This window comes from Pseudorca crassidens, chromosome 16, assembly GCF_039906515.1.
Source record: "Pseudorca crassidens isolate mPseCra1 chromosome 16, mPseCra1.hap1, whole genome shotgun sequence".
In the NCBI taxonomy this organism is placed as follows: Eukaryota; Metazoa; Chordata; class Mammalia; order Artiodactyla; family Delphinidae; genus Pseudorca; species Pseudorca crassidens.
Window position 1 is genome coordinate 82479427 of NC_090311.1, and position 21544 is coordinate 82500970.

At 51.6% G+C, this 21544-nt stretch overlaps 1 protein-coding gene across 3 annotated transcripts in view; it reads left to right on the plus strand.

Annotated features, from left to right (window-relative positions):
• Positions 1-21544, plus strand: part of C16H1orf198 (chromosome 16 C1orf198 homolog) — a 33566-nt gene that overhangs the window by 2583 nt on the left and 9439 nt on the right. Inside the window, exons 1-2 of one of the 3 annotated variants that reach the window (XM_067711122.1) lie at positions 7951-8046; positions 9634-9684. The exons of 1 other annotated variant lie outside the window; for it this stretch is intronic. In XM_067711122.1, the coding sequence (XP_067567223.1) occupies positions 8008-8046; positions 9634-9684 (90 nt within the window). In that variant the 5' untranslated portion in view covers positions 7951-8007. Of the gene's footprint in view, positions 1-7950; positions 8047-9633; positions 9685-21544 lie in introns of those variants that run through there. One more of the 3 variants, XM_067711119.1, reaches the window with a different exon arrangement.

The window sequence follows — 21544 nt, forward strand, 5'->3', positions numbered from 1 at the left end:
TGGCAGCAGAGAATCCTCACCCTAGCTGTGCCACTGCCAGCATCCACCGTGGGCCCACTGAGGGGCGGGTGCTCAGGGGCGCCCAGCTCTTGCTTTACCAGCATCTGACCTTGGATGATAAGCAGGTGGGCCCCGTAGATGCTTGGGAAAGACCAGCTGGGATACTGGGCGCTGAGGGCCTTTCCTAAGGCTGTAATAGAGAGCGCCTGGGCTCGGTTGTGAGTCTTGGCTTTGTTCTGGCTTCCATCTACTAACCTGTTGGCTGTGGTGAACCCCTAACCTCTCTGAGCTCCTGCAACGGGAAGAACGTTTACAGGATGAGAGTAGAGACAGTGTCTAGGAAAGGCCTGTGGGATAAAACATGGTGGCTGCTGGTGAGAATATGAAGGTTGTTAGCTGTTGTCTCTCCACATCCACTTTTGAAAATCACTGTCGTGAAATCAATAAATTCCTCCTGTTGCTAAGCCTGGAGCTGGCCACACAGAGTCCCACGTGAGAAGGAGCTCTGTCCTGCTGAGCTCTAGGGATGGGCCTCGGGGCACATACTGAAAGCTGGGCTTGCTCTGTCCACACTGTGGCCATGATGTGCCCTGTTTCCTGATCAGGGGTCACACCCGCCTCAGATTGGGCCCCCCTTTCGGCTACCCCGAAGGACCAGGACGTCGCCTGTTCCTTTGAGTACTCTCCCTCATCGCTGGTAACATTGCTGTGTCCCACACAGCAGCATTTGACGTCAGATCATGCCCACATGGCCTTCACATGGGACTGCCATCCAGTCATGGTTACGCGTTGAGGGAACAAACGAGTGGAAGCCTGCTTGGGCTCCGGGCTCAGCGCACATGCCCAAGTTGCCCAGCTGGGGCCACTCCGTGTAGGACAGGTGTGGCAGCGTGCCATCGCATGTTCGTTTTTCCCTTCGCTGTCTGTAAAGTGAGGAGACCAGCGTCCAGGCCCAGATCCACCCTTGCTTGGAGGGCGCGCCTGCCGAGGAGAGGGAGGCTGGCTGCCTTTGCGCGTTGAAGCCGTGAAGGTTCCTGTCGGTTTCTTGGTTCTTAGCACCTTGGCAGTCAATTGAGTGCCTATTTCCCAAAGCCCAGTGTATTAGACACTAGAGCCGCTCATGCTTTAGGGACGCTTAGTCTTCCCCTGATTTTCACCAGCTTTTTTAGAAATCCCTCCACGTGAACATATGATCTCAGTACAGCTTCAGTGCAAGGCTGCTGGCCCCTCCTGCCCCCTGGCCATCTCCCCAAGCCCCCTCCTGTGCAGAGAATCTAGAGCTGCTGCCGGTGGAACAGTTATCTCTCAGCAACGGAAGAGAAGCACCTGGCGTCCCCATACCTGGTTCTGGTCCTGCCGCAGCCCGGCTGCCCTCTTAGGGCGGGGTTCTCCCTCCACCGGGAGCAGCTGCCTGGACTTCTCTCGGGTTATAGGCCTTGCTTGGAACAGACATGGGCACAGCCTTGCCCTTTGGGTCAAGTACTTGGTCTGAACATTGAAGCATGGATGTTTCATGGAATGGATGAAAGCGAGTGGATGCTCTGAGCAGTCTGGCTTTCCCTGTGCTTCTCAATTACGGCGTTCTTCTTCCAGCAGTCAAAGTTCTGGGAATGGCTTGCTTTGGGAGATGAAAAGTTTTCATTTTAGAGGGATTTAGCCATCACCCCAGTCTGCTTCTGCCGCTTCCTGTTATCAAATAGCAAAAAAAAACACACCAAAAACGAAGAAACAAAAACCCCGAAAGACGAAAACCCTGACTTTGCAGGCATGTGTCGCTCTCTGCCCCTTGCCCCCACTCCCAGACTCCTCCACTGATCTGAGCACATCAGTGAGAGTCACAGGCTTCCAAGCACTATGCCACATTCTTGGCTCCCGACAGGCCATAAGCAAGTGAACTCAGAAGTTTGGGCAGCCGGAGTATTGGCTTCTCAGGGACCTGCTTGCCTGTTTCACTTCTCTGTAAAGTAGGTGGGGCTGGGCAGGAGGGGGTTTCCACATGCCAGCCCCGGGGACCCTGACCTGGATTTCGCGTGCTGTAGAGCACAGGTTTGAAGCCCTGGAGCGAGGCAGTTCTGTCCCCTGTTCAGCAGCTTCGCGTGACCCGCAGCTCTCAGAAGGAGGTGTTCTCTAGCACCTGCCTCCCTCCCCCTCCTGCAGGAGCCTGGAGGCTTGCTCCCTGCTCTTTTACTCTCCCTGGCCTTCACCTCCTTTTCTGGGGCTGAGTCTTGGCCTCCCTGACCCCTGGATACCTTCTGCAGACCTCTGAAGGCCCCGTGGCTTTTCCCGTGCCCATTGCCCATCCGGCTTCTGCTCCCAGCTGGCTGACGAAGCACCTTTCCCTGACGCGCTCAGGAGGCTGGGGGTCAGTATGGAATCCCCCAGTGCAGCAGACCTCGCCGAGCCTCTGTCATCCAGTCCATGCCCTTGGGGCTGCCTGCCAAGGGCCACCTTGCCCTCGCTGCTTAGGGCCCAGGCTGGCCAGCTGTTTGTGTTTGCAAATAAACTAATTAAATGGGTGTACAGCTTCTAAAACAACGACCCTGTATGTTACTGTTAAAAGTTTCAGGCAATGCAGAAAGCAGCAGCATTATGAAGCAGAAATTGGTAGTGCCCTTCCAGAACTTTCCTCACTTATTCGGATACGTGTCTTCCTGATGCAGGACCTGTGACATGTGAGGTCACCTCTTCCCTGTTCACTTCAGCAGCTTGGCTTCTATTTTTCAGCCTTTGGCACAAAAAGTGAGAAATTTGAGAGTTCCTTTCTCAGCGTTTGGACTTGTTTTTTAAGGAAGGCGGAATGTGTAATTATGATTCCCACCTTCTGTCTGGCAGATGCGTGCATTTTTTAGAAAAGGTGACAGGGTGGACCTGGCTTTTCGTGTCCCTGCGCCTGGCGTCTGTGCCCGGGCTCCAGGCAGGAGTTGAGAACACGGTCATCCTCAGCCATCCAGTTGAGATGGTCAGATGGCCCTCTGCCCAGAGTAGCACCTGGCCTGGGACTGTGCATAGCTGGGGCTCCTCGGGTGGGGCAGCTGTATTGAACAGGTGGCCTTGGGAGCGGAGGCAGCAACACAGGCTCCCCCTGGCCCCTGTGGGTGTGTGGCCCAGTGGCTACCAGGGAACAGGTTTTGCAAAGAAACGACTGGCTCCTTGTCTTGCAGGGAGGGAGGGGGCAGAGCTGGGAAACCTGTTGTCAGGTCTGGAGTCATCTTATAATTGACAGGAGTTACTTTTACACTCTAAAATGAGAGATTTCCTTAGTGCCAGAGAAAGTACCCATTTCTCAGAAAAAGAAATCAAGGCCAGACCTGTCTGTTAAACTTCTGGCTCGTTCTTCTCTTCATTTCCTTAGACACGTCCCCCACCCATCCTCCCATCACTACCTTGGCATGTTTCTGCTGAGGTCTGAGGAGGCCTGAGTTTCTGTATTTGTATTCATGGTGGAACCTGCCCAGGAGTTAAATCATAACTGCTTTTCTATTGTTGGAACTGCCCTTTTGTACTTCCGGTGATGGCAACCCTCTGATCTCAGCAGAATTAAATATACTGCAAGTCAAAGGGGAAAACATCGATTCCATAAACATATAAACAATAGTCCCTAAGAATAACCAGTTGGTAAAAAAAAAAAAAGAGCATATTCTTCTTCCTCACGTCTCCCTTTTTTAAAGTAGGGTTTATTTTTTAAAGCGGCTTTAGGTTCCCCAAAATTGAACAGGAAGTACAGAGGGTTCCCATATACCCCTGCACCCGTGCACAGACTCCCCCAGGATCAACACCCGCACCAGAGACGTGCATTTGTGAACGACCAGTGAACCGACACTGACATATGACCACCCAGAGCCCAGAGTTTACACTTCACTTTTTTTTTTTTTTTTTTGCGGTACGCGGGCCCCTCACTGCTGTGCCCTCTTCCTTTGCGGAGCACAGGCTCCGGACGCGCAGGCTTAGTGGCCATGGCTCACGGGCCCAGCCGCTCCGCGGCATGTGGGATCTTCCCGGACCAGGGCGCGAACCCGTGTCCCCTGCATCAGCAGGTGGACTCTCAACCACTGCGCCACCAGGGAAGCCCTTCTTACTTTTTTTTTTGAATTTTATTTCCTTTTATTTTTTTACACAGCAGGTTCTTATTAGTTATCTGTTACAAATCTGTTACAAATTAGTTATAAATTAGTGTATACATGTCAATCCCGATCTCCCAGTTCATCCTCCCCCTACCCCGCCCGCCCCCCCTCCTTTTCCTGCTTTGTGTCCATACGTTTGTTCTCTACATCTGTGTCTCTATTTCTGCCTTGCAAACCGGTTCATCTGTACCATTTTCCTAGATTCCACATATATGCGTTAATATACGATATTTGTTTTTCTCTTTCTGACTTACTTCACTCTGTATGACAGTCTCTAGGTCCATCCATGTCTCTACAAATGACCCAATTTCGTTCCTTTTTATGGCTGAGTAATATTTCATTGTATGTATGTACCACATCTTCTTTATCCATTCGTCTGTCGATGGACATTTAGGTTGCTTCCATGACCTGGCTATTGTAAATAGTGCTGCAGTGAACACTGGGGTGCATGTGTCTTTTTGAGTTATGGCTTTCTCTGGGTATATGCCCAGTACATTTCTTACTTTTAAGCCAAGATGCCACTGTCTATCAACCAGAAACTCCCCTCATTTATGGAGGACAGTGACAGTATATGGTTCCAGTGAGCACTGTTTCTGAATCACTCAAGAAAAATCAGATATATTTCTGGGGAGCTTAATGGCTGGGATTCTAACTTTTAGAGACTCAGCCCTCTAGGTGGCAGGAGAAATTTAACAAACAGTGCACCATATTCTGACTACCACCTAAGAGTGTTTATTGTTTATGGTTACATACTAAGGGCATGATTAGAAACGCTGTTGCAGTAGTTTTATGTAACCTTTGAACTCTGGGAAGAATGAAATGAAAGCGGCCTTTAAACGTGATTTGCGGGGCCCTTGCTGTGTATTAGGAGACCGTTTGTGTGCCTTGGTTGACTATACTGCTACGCAGAACGTGATTCTGCCTGCTCCAAAGTTGGGTGGGTGAGAGCCAGCCCAGAAATCCTTGGGCTCCTCGTGACGGAAGCTGAACCCTGGTTGGTTTGGTAGAAGTCCTTATTTGGGGATGATGAGAGCCACCTGGCAGTATTCATTGAGGCCACCTTGGCAGGTGGGGTGGCCTGGGAAGACAGAGGTGGGTCCCTGAGCCTGGGAGGTCGGCAAGTGCAGCCTGTGTGGCCAAGTGTCCCCAGTGTGAAGAGGCAGTCAGGTGTCCTGTGGAGGACTGAAGTAGGTAAGCTGCCCAAGGGGAATGGCTGCCTTAGAATTACCTAGGGAGTTGTTGGTTTTCTAAAACTAAGTCAGGTGGGACCCACAGATTCTGCCTATTAAAACAGCACTCTAGATGATTCTTTTTTTTTTTAATGTGGGAGTCTTGTCCTTCTAAATGAACTTGTTAATTCATTTGGTGGAATCTTTTTTTTAATTAATTAATTTATTTTTGGCTGCGTTGGGTCTTCGTTGCTGCACACAGGCTTTCTCTGGTTGCAGCGAGCGGGGGCTACTCTTCGTTGTGGTGCACGGGCTTCTCCCTGTGGTGGTTTCCTCTTGTTGCAGAGCACGGGCTCTAGGCATGCGTGCCTCAGTAGTTGTGGCACACGGACTCAGTAGTTGTGGCTCGCGGGCTCTAGAGCACAGGCTCAGTAGTTGTGGCGCACGGGCTTAGTTGCTCCGCAGCATGTGGGATCTTCCCGGACCAGGGCTCGAACCCGCGTCTCCTGCATTGGCAGGCGGCTTCTTAACCACTGCACCACCCGGGAAGTCCCTAGGTGATTCTGATTTACAGCCAGACCTAGAACCTCTAGGCTAGAGATGCTCTTCAGAGAGTCTTGAGTCTGGTGCCTGTGAATGGCGCCAGCGTGGATCCAAGACCAGTAAGGACCCATCAGCTGGTCATCCCCTCTGGCTACCTGGGACAGGTATGCCAGAGAGAGGGCATCTGCAGGAAGGTGCAGTTTGTTCAGGTTGCAGAATGGTCCCTAGCCTGTCCCTCAGAGAGGCCCAGAGTGGAAGCGAGACTTTCAGAGCGCTGCAGGGGTCTCAGAAGTGGTTCTTTTGACTGTTGCAGGAAAGGTGCCGCTCCCCGTCTGCGGGCTGCTAGTGGCCTGGCTTTGTGTAGGGGGAGCTCAGAGCTGCTCTGTGACGCCCGTGCTCCTTGCCCCACTTGCTCAGGCTGACCTATGGCCGCACTAAGGGACACCCGCTGTGGACAGTGCCACTTACGGGTGCTGTCCACCTCACACGCTTGAGACACGATGAAATTCACCGGCCCCAAAATTGGAAAGAAATTTATAAAAGAATAAATGTCCCATTAGTCTCCAACTTCATGAAGAGGAAAGGCTAATATTTATAACATTTCACGTTTGAAATGAATTCTAAGTCCAGAATTTTTCATTTTAGAATAATTTTGGAACAGTCCTGACTTTTACAGAGGAATCAACCAATTATAGATGAGTTACTTGTCACCAAATAATTTCTAAAGCAAAATTACCAAAATCCTTAAAAAATTTAAGAGTAGCAGTTACATTTAGTGTAGAATGTAGTGAATTTCAGCGTGTCTGATATTGGTTGCAGCTTGTGGTGTGTTCGGGAATGTTTAACATCTGGCTCCAGGGCAGTGAGGGGAGCAGCCCTGATGTGGAGCACGTGCTGGTAGCCATGGAGATGCTCCCCCAGGGGCTGTCTAAGCCCCCAGGTAGCTCACTGCATCAGAGCCGGTCAGGGAGGTGCGGTGACCCCGTTGTGTGGTGTTATAGATGCACTTTCCATCTTGCAGGGGCAACAGATGTAAGTAACCTCAAGAGCACAGATAATAGCAAGAGGGACTAAAGTCATTAGGAAACGATGTTTTTAGCATTTGTTACCTCTGTCAGGTTTTTTTTTGGGGGGGGAGGGGACACTTTTTTGAAGAATGGATTTTAATTTTTGGAGCAGTCTTAGGTTCCCAGCAAAAGTGAGTAGAAAGTACAGATTTCTGAACTACCGCCTACTGTCACACATGTGCACCCTCTGCTACTGCCAACACACGCCCACCAGAGTGGAAGATTTGTTACAATGGAGGAACCCACACAGCATTGTTGCCCAACATCCATAGTTTCCTCTGGGGTTTACTCTTGCTGTGGTACGTTCTGTGGGTTTTGAGAAAAGCATCCATCATTACCGCGTGGTACAGAGTATCTCACTGTCCTGAAAATCCTCTGTGCTCTGCCTACTCAGCCCTTCTTCTGTTCAACCCTGGTAGCCACTGATCTTTTTATTGTCTCCATAGTTTTGCCTGTTCCAGGATGTCATATAGTTGGAATCATATAATATATACAGCCTTTTCAGATTCTTTTATTGTGGTACAATATTCAGAACATAAAATTGACCGTGCTAACCACTTTTAGGTGTACAGTCAGTACGTTCACCGTGTTGTACAGCCACCACCACTCTCCACTTCTACAACTTTGCAATCCTGATGCCGTTTTGCATGCAGCTGCCTGGAAAGCCTGTGCTTGCCCCCAACGCTCTTCGTGGCTGGAGTGTGCAGCCAGTGGCTGACATCAGAGCTTCAATCACATTTTTGTTTGGCATGTTTATTTTTGTTAAGTGCTTTATTATTATTTTTTTTATGAGCTCAGAATTGCAGAAATCTAAGGAATTTGCCCCTTGACTCCGTTTCTTGCTGGAGCAAACAAAAGATTATTGACTCGACACCAAGTTGGGGAGAAGTCACAGTGCACCCTCTGTCTGCAGCCCCCTTGGAATTGCAGCCTGTCGGCGCTGCAGCCACTGGAGCCCGCTGGCTCACCAAGCCCCAGGCTACATCTTTCTTCCTCAGTCTTGCACTCATTCATCTTCCAAAGCCAAAAACCTTCTTAGTGTGTTCTTTGCAGATTTCAAAGGGACTCAAGCTGCATAATTAACACTCAGAGGATCGATCATATCCCATGAGAAAGGGCGTCCGGCTCCGGTGTGTCCTGCTTTTGGTCAGTGGTCCTGTCCCCTTCTCTGCCTCTGCCCGCCCAGTGAATCTCCACACGCCTCCTCTGTCCCCTGAGGTGGCCACTGGGCTTGTCCCCACCCCCCCCGCCACCTCCCCATAGAGGGAGCACATTTACCAGTTGGTTTCCCTTTGCCCTTTTCCACAGGTCCAAATCTAGAACAAAGGGAACATACATTCCATCAGCCTCCTTTATTTTTCCCATGTGAAAACAAAGTCCTTCTTGTTTTATTGCTTCTAAGAGGAACTTAGAGGGTCCTGAGATCACAGAATTTTAAGGACTTTCAGGTCATTGAGCTCAACTGCGCTCTTCTCCCACGCCCTGACCACACACACACAGACCTGGATGCAGGAGCCCCTCAGCCGAGACTCGTTAACTCACATTTCTGCTTTTGGAGGGACGCAGTTTGTAAGTTGAGGAGTACGCTTGGACTTAACTGAGGTTCCCAATGGGAGCGTAGTGGCCCACGTTCCCTCTCATTTTTACAGTTTTGCCTGACAGCCAGGAGTGAATAGGAGACATAGCTTAGAGGCCAAGGCTGGGGATGGAGTTGGTACTGAAGGAAGTGGACCCTCTGCAGAACTCCAGGAGGGGGAGGGGAGCCAGGTAACCTAGCTCTGGGGCTAGGGAGTGCCTCTGGGCGCGAAGACATCATGTACCTGGGGTGCTTTATGCAAGGACAGTCTCAGTTCAAAATATTTTATGCCATTTTCAGTCTGTATCGCCCAGGATGTCCCAGTTTTTGGTTCAGAAAATAAGATTCCTCAGCAGAAGCTGGGCACACGTGAGACATTTGCTAGTATAGGAATACAGCTGGAGAGTTGGAGGGGTGGCCTAGGAAAGGCGATCTTACAAACCTTTGTTCGGGTCAGTGGATCCAAGGTCAGACTCTCAGTGACTGTTCGAAGGGCTCCTTCTCTCCTGTTCCGCTTGTGAGGGTCGGAAGGATTTCAGAGTTTTCACTATAATTAGGCAGCTGCATTCAGTTGGCATTTTCTTCACTGACAGGCTGGTCACTGCCTTTCAGATCTCTGGTAGGCACTTAGGGGGATGGCGGGGGGCGATGCTCAGACAGTTACAGGTGTTGATTGGCAGATAATCACCCGGCCTCCTTTTCCTCTGTTACCTCATTTTATCCTCACAACAGCCCCGCAGGGGCAGCGCAGTTCTCCTTTCACAGATGAGGAAACTGAGGCTAAAAAGGCTAAGTCATCTTCCCCTGGCCGTGTGGCTAGGCGCTGGCAGGGCCGAGACCTGAGCCCGGAAGCCCTGTTTCCTTCCCCTCGGCCTCCCTGTCATCGAGTCCGTCCTGGGGCTCCCAGGCATTCATCGAATGTCCGTTTGGCAGGGGACGGGCGTACCTGGCAGCCGCGGCCAGCAGGGTGAGGGGGGAGCCAGACCAAGAAGGTCAGCACATTCTCTGCAGAGCGCGACAACTTCGGGCTTGTTTTGAGCCGGGACTTGGGATTCTTCTGGCTGAAGTTTGGTTCCCCCATGGCCTCGGGTGGTGGCTGTCTGCGCGGGGTCCCTTTGGGTCTGGATTTCAGATTTATTCTTGAATTTTTATTTCAGGACATAACTTGGCAAGATGAGCACTCTGCCCCTTTCTCCTGGGAAACGAGGGTAAGTTGGGTTAAATTTAGATTTGTTTGTCTTCTTAAAAAGCGTGGCGTCCTTAGGTATTTTCCGTTCAGCCCTTGGTGGGCTCAGACGGCCGCGGGCTGCGGGTGATGCGCCCCCTGCCGGTGGGAGAGGAGAGGTGGAGGGGCGGGGCCTGCGCCGCGTTGGGCTTGGTGATGGATGGAAGCGTGGCGGTCGGCGCGCTGGGCACGGTCGGCGCCCCTGTCCTGGGAAAAGCAGGGGCAGCCCCTCGGGGGGCTTTCTCGGCTCACACTTCTGCCCACCAGCACTCAGTGCCTTGTTGGGGGCTCCATAAGGCAAAGCTTTGAGGGAAGCTTTTCTTGGCGGGGGGACGGGGTGGTTAAGAGCTGCTTTTATTAAAGTGAAATGCGAAGGGCAGCCGAGACAGGAAGGTGGGTGGATGTGGAGACAAGGCTGCAGATGCATCAGAACTGCCTGCAAGAGTCACCTCAAAGGCAGAGTCCTGAGGGAAGAAGGGAGGAGGGGAAGAGTGCCCTTGGTACCCTTTGAAACTGGAATAGCCGGTGGATACAGATGTGCAACCCAGCCTGGGTGCCTGATGCTGGCCCCCAGTCATTCGTTTATTGCTGTTAGTGTTATTGTTGCCAAAGTTGCTTAAAAGTATCAAGCTTAACGGGGTTTATCCATTTCCCCATTCTCCCTAGTTGTCCCGGTACAAGTGCATTAATAAGTAGCGCAAAATGACCAAAAGGCAGGTGTCTCAAACCCAAGGAAGAGAAGGAAAAAGACCAGGATTCTCTGACTTCTAGAACATTCTCTGCTGTGTGTTGGAGGGTCCTTTCCCTAATGGGGGTGGCCAGGACTGCTGTGTACCTGCAATAGGGCTTAGGCTTGAGGCTGGATCAGGGCTTTCGAGCCGTGACACTTGAAGGGGCTTGTTTCTTGGTTTTCCACTTGTCCCTACAGTTGCTCATCCTGGTAGAAACGGCGTCCAGGGGGCTGTAGGGAGGGTGGGTCAGAGCGGGATGCGGCAGTGGGGGGGGGGCTCTGCAAGCCACCTGAGAGGCCCTCAGGGGTCTGTGTCTTAAAATGAAGGATTTGATGAGGACTCAGATGGATGAGGGCAGCCGGCGGCGTTGCCCACAGGCGGCGCAGTTGGTTAGCTGATTGCCCCAAGTGACGCGAGCCGCCCTAGGATGAGGAAGCCTGTGAAAGTTGAGGGGACCCTTACGTGAGAGTTGAGAGGTGGCTTTTGCGAATACGTGGCATTAATGCAGATGGCCGTGCTCCTCCCGCAAGCACAGACTCCTGCCTTGGGGGGTCCAGAACGTCAGGTCCTAAACATCCTCAAAATAAAGATGCAAATGCCTGCATCCTGCGTGCGTGATTTTTTTTTAATTTCCGTGGCAGATTAATAACCTAGGTCTGCGCAGAGGGCAGGGCGAGCAACAACGTTGTGCCTGGAATTGGAGTCTCCTTCAGGATCTGGACACTGGTTAAGGGGTGGCTGAACCAGCGAGGATGGCTGGGAGGCAGCCAGAGAGGGTGAGGGGCAGCCTGGGATTGTAGCTTCCGAGCTCCGAGACCCACCCATAAATCCCTTGTCCAGTGACAGGGCAAAGGGAGTTGGAGGTGGCTAGAAGGGACCTCGCCACAGTGACGTTCAGGCAGGGCCGTCAATATTCCTTTTATATGGGTTCCCCAGATGGGTAACTGACAAGCACTACAGTTAAGTCCCCTACGTAGGAACCTTCAGGTTACAAACTCAAAGATGGGAACCATCCACGTCAGGCGTGAGGGAAACTGCAGCTTTCTCCGTCTCCTATTGCTGGCGCTCCTTTAGCTCTACCGTCTCCCACCTCCTCTCCCTCCTCCAGTCAGTACCTCTTCTTGCCTGTTCACTCGATGCCAGCCCCTGGACGCCAGCTGTTGTCCTGGACTACTGTCCTTTTCAAGGGACTGTACTGTAAGACTAAACATGTTCTATTTTTTGTTTGTTTGTTATGTGTTATTTGTGCGAAAGGTATTTTAAACCTGTTACAGTACAGCACTAGATAGCCCATGTGTTAGTTGGGTACCTACATACAACTCGTTCGTATGTAGGGGCCTTACTGTAATCCTAGGCAGATGGGCAGTCTGCAGGGGGGAGTGGACAGCCTCGGGGACAGTGGCCCGGAAGGCAGCACAGTTGTTACTGGACTGGGCCCTGCGTTTGATGATGTCTCAGTGATGAAGACAGAGAAGTCGAATTAGTTAAAATGCCCCGAGCCCCAAGTCCATCGTGCCCCCCACGAGGATATCTCCTCTCGTAAGAATTTACCTTGTTAAATGTTCCTGAGTCAGCCGTTTGTGGGACGGGATGTTTCATCTGTTATTACCTTGATGCAGATGACATTCTGGGGCAAGGACGGGGCAGCACCTGGGGCGGCTGCTGAGAATGAGGCTCATTGTGGGAACAGGTGCCGGGAAAAGGTCTCCAGAACAAGGTGTGCTGACCCAGTCCAGCACGGGTCACACTCGTGCTGGTGTTAACTGTCCACAGACACCATCCAGGTCCCTTAGGAACCTGCATAAATTGAGAAGGCTTGATAAAGTTAAGTCAATATGTGTTGCTCATTTTAATTAACTTGTTTGGTTTTTTTTTTAGTAAAAGGTAGTCTTTGTGGCTCAGTTCTCAGTTTCATTTTTTTTTCCGTTGTAGTATAGTTACTTTACAGTGTTGTGTTAGTTTCTGCTGTACAATGAAGTGAACCAGCTGTTTGTATACCTGTATCCCCTCCCTCTTGGACCTCCCTCCCACCGCGCCCCTCCCCCCATCCCACCCATCTAGGTCATCACAGAGCACGAGCTGAGCTTCCCGTGCTATACAGCAGGTTCCCACTAGCTATGTGTTTTACACAGGGTGGTGTATTTATGTCAAACCTAATCTCCCAATTCATTTCACGTTCCCTTTCAATGAGAGAACCAGCTTATTTCATGAACAGGTGGGCTGTGTCCTCACCTTTTGATTTGAGCTCTCAAAATCACACTTACGTGATTTAAAGTCAGAACTTTGTAGGGGCAAAACAGAGAGCGTTCCAGAGAGCAAAGGGCCTTACCCCTGCTCTGTCATCAAGAGTCAGAGTTCCACCACCCGCCTCTCCCCAGCTGAAGTGCGAGTGCCCACCTCTCTGCATTGTCACGCCCTTCCTTAGGACTGAAAGACAGATGAGAACTTTGGAGAGCTGCATGCAGGAGCTGGGTTAGCCAGGGCAGGGTGGCCCTGACCTCCAGCTGCAAGGCTGGAGACTCTGTCATTTGATGACTCTGATGCATGGCAGGCACCTCACTCCTTCGCGGCTTGAAGCAGCCATTTCTTTGCTCTTGATTCTGGGGGTCAGTGGTCTGGGCAGGGCTCGGCCGGGCTGTTCTTCTGTGGGCCTCGCCGGGGACCGCTCATGTGTCATCTGACGGCCGATGGGAGCTGGTTGCTCTAGGGTACCTTCTCTTCTGTGTCCGGTTGGGGCCACATGTGTCCAGCGAGCTACGTGTTGGTGGAAGAGTTCCCTCGGGTGAGGGTGGAAGCCGACAGGGCCTTCTGAGGCTGAGGCTTGGGAACCAAAGTATCCCCTCTGCTTTGTTCTAATGGTCAAATCGAGGCACAGTCCAGCCCGAATTTGGGGTGTGAGAACATGGATCGCAGCTGCTGATGGACAGTTGCAGAGAATTTGTGCCATTTCAAATCAAAGACTCCACGCTCTGGCAGCCCCGACAGCGGGTCGTTTCATTTGATTGTCTATCATCCACTGACGTTTTTTTTTGAATTTTAAATTGTGGTAAAATACACATCCCATAAAATGTACCATCTTAGCCGTTTGTAAGTGTGCAGTTCGGTGGCCTTAAGTGCATTCACACTGTTGTGCAGCTGTCGCCACCATCCATCTCCAGAACTTTATCATCTTCCCAAACTGCAACTCTGTTCCTTTTAAGCCGAAAGCCCCCTTTCCCCCTCCCCCAGCCCCTGGCAACCACCCTTCTACTTCCTGTCTCTATGACATCATTCACTGATTTTTTTCAAAAATCCGGCGGACGTTGATTGTCCTTCTACTCTGGGACAGACGTTATGGTTAAGGCTCAAAGGTGAGTAAACACTTGCTCTCCGCAAAGATCCCAGCGTGGGGATGACGGTGCCTGGGGCAGAACTCACAAGGGGGCCACTTCAGCCACACGATCCTTCCTCCAGTCATGTTCCTTCGTTCACATGACGCATATTTACATATACGTTGGTAGATACGGTCTCATGCCTTCTGCAGCTATTCACTTCAGCAGACTTTTTTTTTTTTTGGCCGTGCTGCGCGGCATGTGGGATCTTAGTTCCCCGACCAGGGATTGAACCCGCGCCCCCTGCACTGGAAGTGCGGAATCTTAACCGCTGGACCACCAGGGAGGTCCCCACTTCCGTAGACATTTAAGGATGGCCAACTAAGTGCCTAGCTCTTTCTCAGCTCTGACTTCTCAGCCACCAGTCGATCAGCTGAGGCCAGACCCCGGGTGATGACTGTTGAGCACAGAGCCGAGAATCTCAGGGATTTGGGATTTCTTCCCAGTTTTTGCACCTCTGTCTGGGCTCCTTCCTTTGGGCCAGCCCGTGGCCGAGGACCCCTGCAGAGACCTGCAGAGACCTGCAGAGCGTGGACGACCTGGTGCTGTCTGTCCCTGAAAGGCGGCTCTGACCAGGAGAGGCCTCGATGCCGGGCAAGCACTGCCCGTTTCCTCAGATCCTGCTCGGTCTTCCAGCCTGCCCTCCCCTCCTGGGTCGCCTCCTGCCAAGGCCGGGCCAGGCCTGATGCCTCTGTCGCTCCGGAAGGGAGGCTCCGAGGCAGAAGTGCCCGTCCCGGTCTGGTGAGGTGCCCTTGGTCATCATCTTCCCCTCATCCGTCAGCTTGGCAGGTGTGCTGGGGGCCAGGGCACCTGCAGGGCCCCACGGCGGAGTCCTTTCTCCTGTCCTGAGGTTCCACGGGGAAAACACTCAGTACTTGGAATGCTCCAGAGAGGGGAATCGGGAGGAGAGGATGCTTCGCGCTGCCGCCCCTCTGGGCTGGGGGGTTTACAGGAGACCCCTGCAGAGGCAGGTCAGGCCCTAGCGCCGGGTGGCTGGACTCTGGGGACGCCACGCCCACCGTGCTCGCCTCCCCCCAGGCGGTCTGGATTTTCCCTTTCTGTCTACCCGAGTCCTTCACCCGAGGTTCGGCTGCCTCTTTGGGGATCGTAAGTCAGCTGGGTGGGGATCAGCTCCTTGATCTCCGAGGGTCAACACAGACCACTCCTGGAGTAGGGGGCCTCTCAGCCGCTCCTCAGGAGGAGAAGTAAGCCTGGGAGCCAGAGCGTCTCCGCGGGCTGGGGTCCACACCAGGGATCTGCAGGCACATCAAATTCTCTCACCCAGGAGGTCAGCGTCGCTGTCCCCGCCGCGGGCCGGATGCCGGGGCTCAGGGGCGGCGGTAACGGGCAGGCGGGTTGAATCGAGGAAGAGGGATTGGAGCTTGGGTCTGTCTGTGGCTAACAGGCATCTCTTGCCCACGCGGGACAGAAGGGTGTTCTGTCGGGATGTCCGTACATGGAGCGTTCCCTGGGTTCCCAGGTACGGCTCTGCCTGGCTGTCACCCCTCACCGCCAGCCCAGAGTTTCTGAGAAACGCAGGGCCGTGGAGCCCCGCCGTGCTCCCATCACAGCATCGCTCCTGCTTGGGGACCCTCACGGAGACCCCCGTCTCTGCCCAGCAGTGAAGCCTCCCCCTCCCCCTGCCCCTCCCCCGTGCCGTCTCTAGCTCACCTTCCTGAGATCCAGAGCAGGCCTGTGGCCCCCTGCTCTGGACCTTTCCTGGCTCTTGTAGGTGCAGTGGCCTGTCAGCTCCTCAGCCCAGGGCCCAGCCTGCTGCTGTGGCCCCAAGGGTCCTTCCCGCCGGTCTCTTCTCCAGCCCCACAGCCCTGCCCCATGGCACCGACCTCACCTGCCTCGGTGCCTTGCCCAGCCCCCTGGCCCCAGCCACCTGTGCAGGTCCCACCTGCCCCCAGACCCGGAGCAGATTCCGTGCCTGTGTTTCTCCCAGTTACTGTGACAGCCGGGCAGCTCCCACAGGACCCCGATCTGTGCTGAGCACCTTGGGGGCATTTCCTCAGCTAATCCCCACAGTGCGCGCTTTGACAGATGAGGAAACAGGCCCAGAGTGAGGGGGTGTGAGCTAGATGTCCCAGCCCAGCGCCGTGCGCTTCACCCCTTGCCGCAGCGTCTGCAACTGTCCCCCTTCTGTGTCCCCTCTGAGAAGCTCTGCGCTAGGCGGACACACGTTAATGTCACCGGTGGTGCTCTTTGTTGGTGCGTCTTGTCCCTGCGAGACGACAGGCACCTGGCGGGCAGAGGCTCCTGTCCTTCCCCTGTGGGCTTATGACCGCAGACTCCTGCACACCCACTGTCTGGTGGGTGTCTGGTGGGTTTTCCCCAGGCTCGTTGCCATGGGGCCCAACAGCTGGGCCCTATCCATCGTCTGCCCGGCTCCCTGGTGAAAATACAGGAGCGTCCTCTAGTCCCTGGGGCCTCGCGGTTAGGGGCGGGTGGTCCCCAGACCCTGTGCCCCCTGCCCCGCTGGCCTGGAGGGCCTGAAACCCCCAGTCTCAGTGGCTAGGCCGTGCTGTCTCTTCCCCACCGGCTTGTCATCTACTAATTTTTAGATTCTAAGAGTTTTTCGTATCTTCCCCTCTTCTTATTCCTTTTCCTCCTTTGGCGGACGAGGTGGATAAATGTTAAATGGTTTGTGAATTTATTAGGATTTGCTCCAGTAAAGCTATTGTATCTTCTGACAATGTTTCTGCAGCCTTCATCTCAGCAGTTCAGACCCGCCAGAGGCCGCCAAGCCAAACAGTTAGTTTTGGTCGCCTGCACCCTCCTTTACTGAAATATCACACATTCCTCTCCAGTGAGTGGGACGTAAAAATAGACACTGGGCTCAGTTTTGGGCTTTCTGTTTTTAGAACGGACGTGGCCAGCTAAGACCCAGTTTCCCACATGGGGAGGCTGACACCCAGGCCCAGCTCAGTGCGTAGCCCTGGGGCTCCAGCCGGGGCGCCTGGGACGTAGAGGGTAGCGCCGTCAGCATCGCTGTGAGGAGGGGAGAGGGCTTCCTGAGTGCCCCTCACTGTTCCGTCTCAGCCATCTCATGTAGGACCGCGGGCTTGAGTCCCCCTCCGGCTTGCTGTGCGAGCTGGGGCTGCTCTTCACCTGGTGCAGCCTCCTGGGAAGCCTCCTGTCACTGGGCCCCGCTCGGCGCAGGGCACCGGGTTCCCGAGAGCTTTGTCCACACCTGGAAAAACGGACTTTTTCCAGAAATCAGAAGATTGCACGGGAACTTCCTGACTTGCTAGCGTTCATCACAGGCTCCAGACGCAGCCCCCTGCTGGGCTGTCAGGTCTCGAGGCAGGGCTGGCCTCCCCTGGTCACTGATCGGCTCCAGTGTCAGAGGGCCCCCTTGCATAGCCTCAGGGCGACGCTCCAGTGTCAGAGGGCCCCCTTGCATAGCCTCAGGGCGACGGGGGAAGGTGAGGTCAGAGACCCCGTGGGAAGCACAGGCTCTGTGGGGGGGTCCAGGGGCAACACGGTGGCTGCAGTACATCCCTGTGGGGAGTGGCTCAGCTCAGATTCCACGCCAGACACCGGGCCAGGATGGGGCTTCAGAGTCGCGCTTACTTCCGGACGCAGACACGGCCCGCGTGTCCCAGCCACGGGCACCACGCCCCCGGTGACCAGAGGAAGGCGGGGAGGGGCCAGCGCCCGGAGGGGATCCAGTGGGAGTACTGCTGACCCCTCAGGAAACTTAGATGCCTCTGACCAAGCAGAACAGGAGCAGAGCCCAGTAGCCTCCGTTTACTGAGCACTTACTACGTGCCGGGCCTTGTTCTAAAACAACAGCCCAGGGAGTAAGAATACTTCGATTTTACTAGAGAAGAAAAGAGTCCAGGCTCAGGCTGGGTCGTTGGTGGGTTTGCCCTTTACCGAGAGGAGCTGGCTCGGGGAAGAAGGTAGCTGTGGCTTCGGGCCAGTGAGCAGGAGACGCCTCTGAAGGGGACCTGGGGCTTAGGGCACCTCCCGGGAGAAAGCACGGGAGGGAGCAGAGGCGCCAGGCTGAGCCCTGGTCTGGGAGGTAAGGGGGCGGCCCAGGGAGGGTGGAGTCACCGAGCAAAAAGCAATGAAAACTCTCCTAAAGCACAGAGGGAGCTGCAGTGCAGGTGCCACTTCTGTGTGACCTGGACAACAGTGCATCTTTGAAAATGACCAGGAGCCCCTCTTCACCATGTCCTGGTCCAGTTTTGCTGGCGTTCTGGGGTCTTGGAGCCAAGTAAGATGAACTCTGGTCAGGAAAAAGGACCCTTTGCCCCTCTTCTTCTTTCTTTGCCCGCCCCTTCCCAACAGGCATGCGTTTTAAACACAAACCACAAACCTTTGCCCTTTGGGGCGAGGAGTGGGAAAGAAAGAGACCCTCACCAGTGCAGCTGATCAAGGAGGACTGTTTCTTAAAAGGGGGTTGTAGTCGTATTTTATTTGCAGAATGGAAATCAACACATGCCTGGGCAAAAAGGCTCAGCAGCTGACACACTAGAACGTTTTTTCTTCTGTAAGTCCTTGTTTTCCCCATTTTCACCCCGGGGCGCCCCAAACCAAGTAGCCATCCCCGTCAGCCTGGCCCTCTCTTCTACCAAGACGTCACCCCCCCTGAGGGGCTCTCACGAGGGCTCCGGTAGCCCAAGGAGCCCTGAAAGCCTCCGTGTTCTGTTGCAGGTTGTCACTCAGCCAGCTAAGTGCTGCGCGGTGCCCTGATCGAGGGCCTGAAGCAGTCCTGGAACCACTGTGGCTGACTTCTCTCCCCAGCATCCCTGGCTCGGCCCAGTGCGGTCCTGTGCCTAGACTCATGTTCAGCCCAGCTTTCCGGGAGCTTCTCCCCACTGGAGAGATGGCTGATCCTAAAAGAGCCTAGTGTTTGACGAACCACTCAAAGTGTTTTCTTTACCCCACAATTTCCAGATCAATCTCAACTCTTTTCTCTCAGGCTCAGTCCCCACTTCCAAGCTATTTCTAGCACTTTGCTTATTTAAAGAACTCATCATCTCTGTGCCCATATTCTCCCTGTATTTGATTGTGGAGTTTGGAAATATGCAGAGTATTGAGAATGACTCACTCAGAAACAGCCCTTTAAAAATCAGATTAGGTCACTGACATACAGAAGTCCTGCCACGTATGGGGATCGCTGGTGTTCACATGGACATCGTCCCTGGCGGCCACTGGCTTTTTAGGTGTGGTGTGATGCCCAGCACAGCTGCAGGCCTCGGAATCACTTGCTCCAGATTGAAATCCCAGCTGCTCTTAATGGACTAGTGACCTAGGACAATTCACTCATTTGCTCCAGACCTCCATTTTCTCCGTTGTAGAATAAAAACTTTTTAGGAGAAAAGCCCAACAACAAAGAAAACTGTGCCTGGTGCACTGGATGTGCTCAGAGTCTGCATTTGTTCTGAGCTCCAGCACCTGAGCTTTGATTTTTTTTTTTTAATGTCTAGATTAAAAAAAAATTTTTTTATTGAAGTACAGTTGATTTACAATGTTGTGCCACTCTCTGCTGTACAGCAGAGACTCAGTTATACACATACATACATTCTTTCTTTATATTCTTTTCCATTATGGCTTATCACAGGGTATTCAATATAGTTCCCTGTGCTGTGATCTTGTTGTTTATCCATCCTGTATGTAATAGTTTACATCTGCTAACCCCAAACTCCCAGTCTATCCCTCTCCCTCCCCACTGGCAACCACAAGTCTGTTCTCTATGTCTGTGAGTCTGTTTCTGTTTTGTAGATAGGTTCACCTGTGCCACATTTTAGATTCCACATATAAGTGATATCATATGATATTTGTCTTCCTCTTTCTGACTTACTTCAATTAGTATAATAATCCCTAGTTGCATCCTTGTTGCTGCAAATGGCATTTTTTCATTCTTTTTTATGACTGAGTAGTATTCCATTGTTTATATGTACCACATCTTTATCCATTCATCTGTCGATGGACATTTAGGTTGTTTCCTAAACATGTTTCCATGTCTTGGCTATTGTGAACAGTGCTGCTGTGAACATAGGGGTGCATGTTTCTTTTTGAATTATAGTTTTGTCCGGGTATATTCCCAGGAGTGGGATTGCTGGGTCATATGGCAATTCTACTTTTAGTTTTCTGAGGAACCTCCATACTGGTTTGCGTAGTGGCTGGACCAACTTACATTCTCACCAACAGTGTAGGAGGGTTCCCTTTTCTCCACATCGTCTCCAGCATTTGTTATTTGTAGACTTTTTAGTGATGACCATTCTGACCGGTGTGAGGTGGTGCCACTCTGTAGTTCTGATTTGCATTTCTCTAATAATTAGTGATGTTGAGCATCTTTTCATGTGCCTACTGGCCACCTATGTGTCTTCTCTGGAGAAATGTTTGTTAAGGTCTTCTGCCCATTGTTGGATCGGGTTATTTGTTGTTGAGCTGTATGAGTTGTTTGTATATTTTGGAGATTAAGCCCTTGTTGGTTGCATCATTTGCAAATATTTTCTCCCATTCTGTAGGTTGCCTTTTCGGGGTTTTTTTTATGGTTTTCTTTGCTGCACAAAAGCTTGTAAGTTTGACTAGGTCCCATTTGTTTACTTTTGTTTTTATTTATGTTGCCTTGGGAGACCAACCTAAGGAAACATTGGTACGATTTATGTCAGAGAATGTTTTGCCTGTGTTCTCTTCTAGGAATTTTATGGTGTCTTGTCTTATGTTTAAGTCTTTAAGCCATTTTGAGTTTATTTTTGTGTATGGTGTGAGGGTGTGTTCGAACGTCATTGATTTACATGCGGCTGTCCAACTTTCCCAACACCACTTGCTGAAGAGACTGTCTTTTTCCCATTTTATATTCTTGCCTCCTTTGTTGAAGATCAATTGACTGTAGGTGTGTGGGTTTATTTCTGGGTTCTTTATTCTGTTCCATTTATCCGTATGCCTGTTTTTGTAGTGATACCACACAGTTTTGATTACTGTAGCTTTGTAGTATTGTCTGAAGTCTAGGAGAGTTATGCCTCCTGCTTTGTTTTTTATTTTTTCCTCAGGATTGCTCTAGCAATTCTGGATCTTTTATGGTTCCATATACATTTTTGGGTTATTTGTTCTAGTTCTGTGAAAAATGTCATGGGTAATTTGATAGGGATCTCATTGAATCTGTAAATTGCTTTGGGTAGTATTGCCATTTTAGCAGTGTTCATTCTTCCAGTCCAAGAGCATGGGATATATTTCCATTTCTTTGAATCCTCTTTTATTTCCTTTATTAATGTTTTATAGTTCTCAGTGTATAAATCACCTCCTTGGTCGGGTTTATTCCTAGGTTTTTTTTTCTTTTTGGTGTAATTTTAAAAAGCTTTTTTTTTGTTTGTTTGGTTTTTTTTACATTCCCTTTCTGACATTTCACTGTTAGTGTAAAGGAATGCAACTGATTTCTGAACGTTAATCTTGTATCCTGCTACTTTGCTGCATTCATTTATTAGATCTAGTAGTTTTTGTGTGGAGTCCTTAGGGTTTTCTATATATAGTATCATGTCATCTGCATATAGTAACAGTTTTACTTCTTTCCTTTCAACTTGGATACCTTTTATTTCTTTTTCTTGTCTGATTGCTGTGGCTAGGACTTCCAATTCTATGTTAAAGAGAAGTGGAGAGAGTGGACATCCTTGTCTTGTTCCAGATTTTAGTGGGAAGGCTTTCGGGTTTTCACTGTTGAGTATTGTATTGGCTGTGGGTTTGTCATAAATGGCTTTTATTATGTTGAGATATGTTCCCTCTA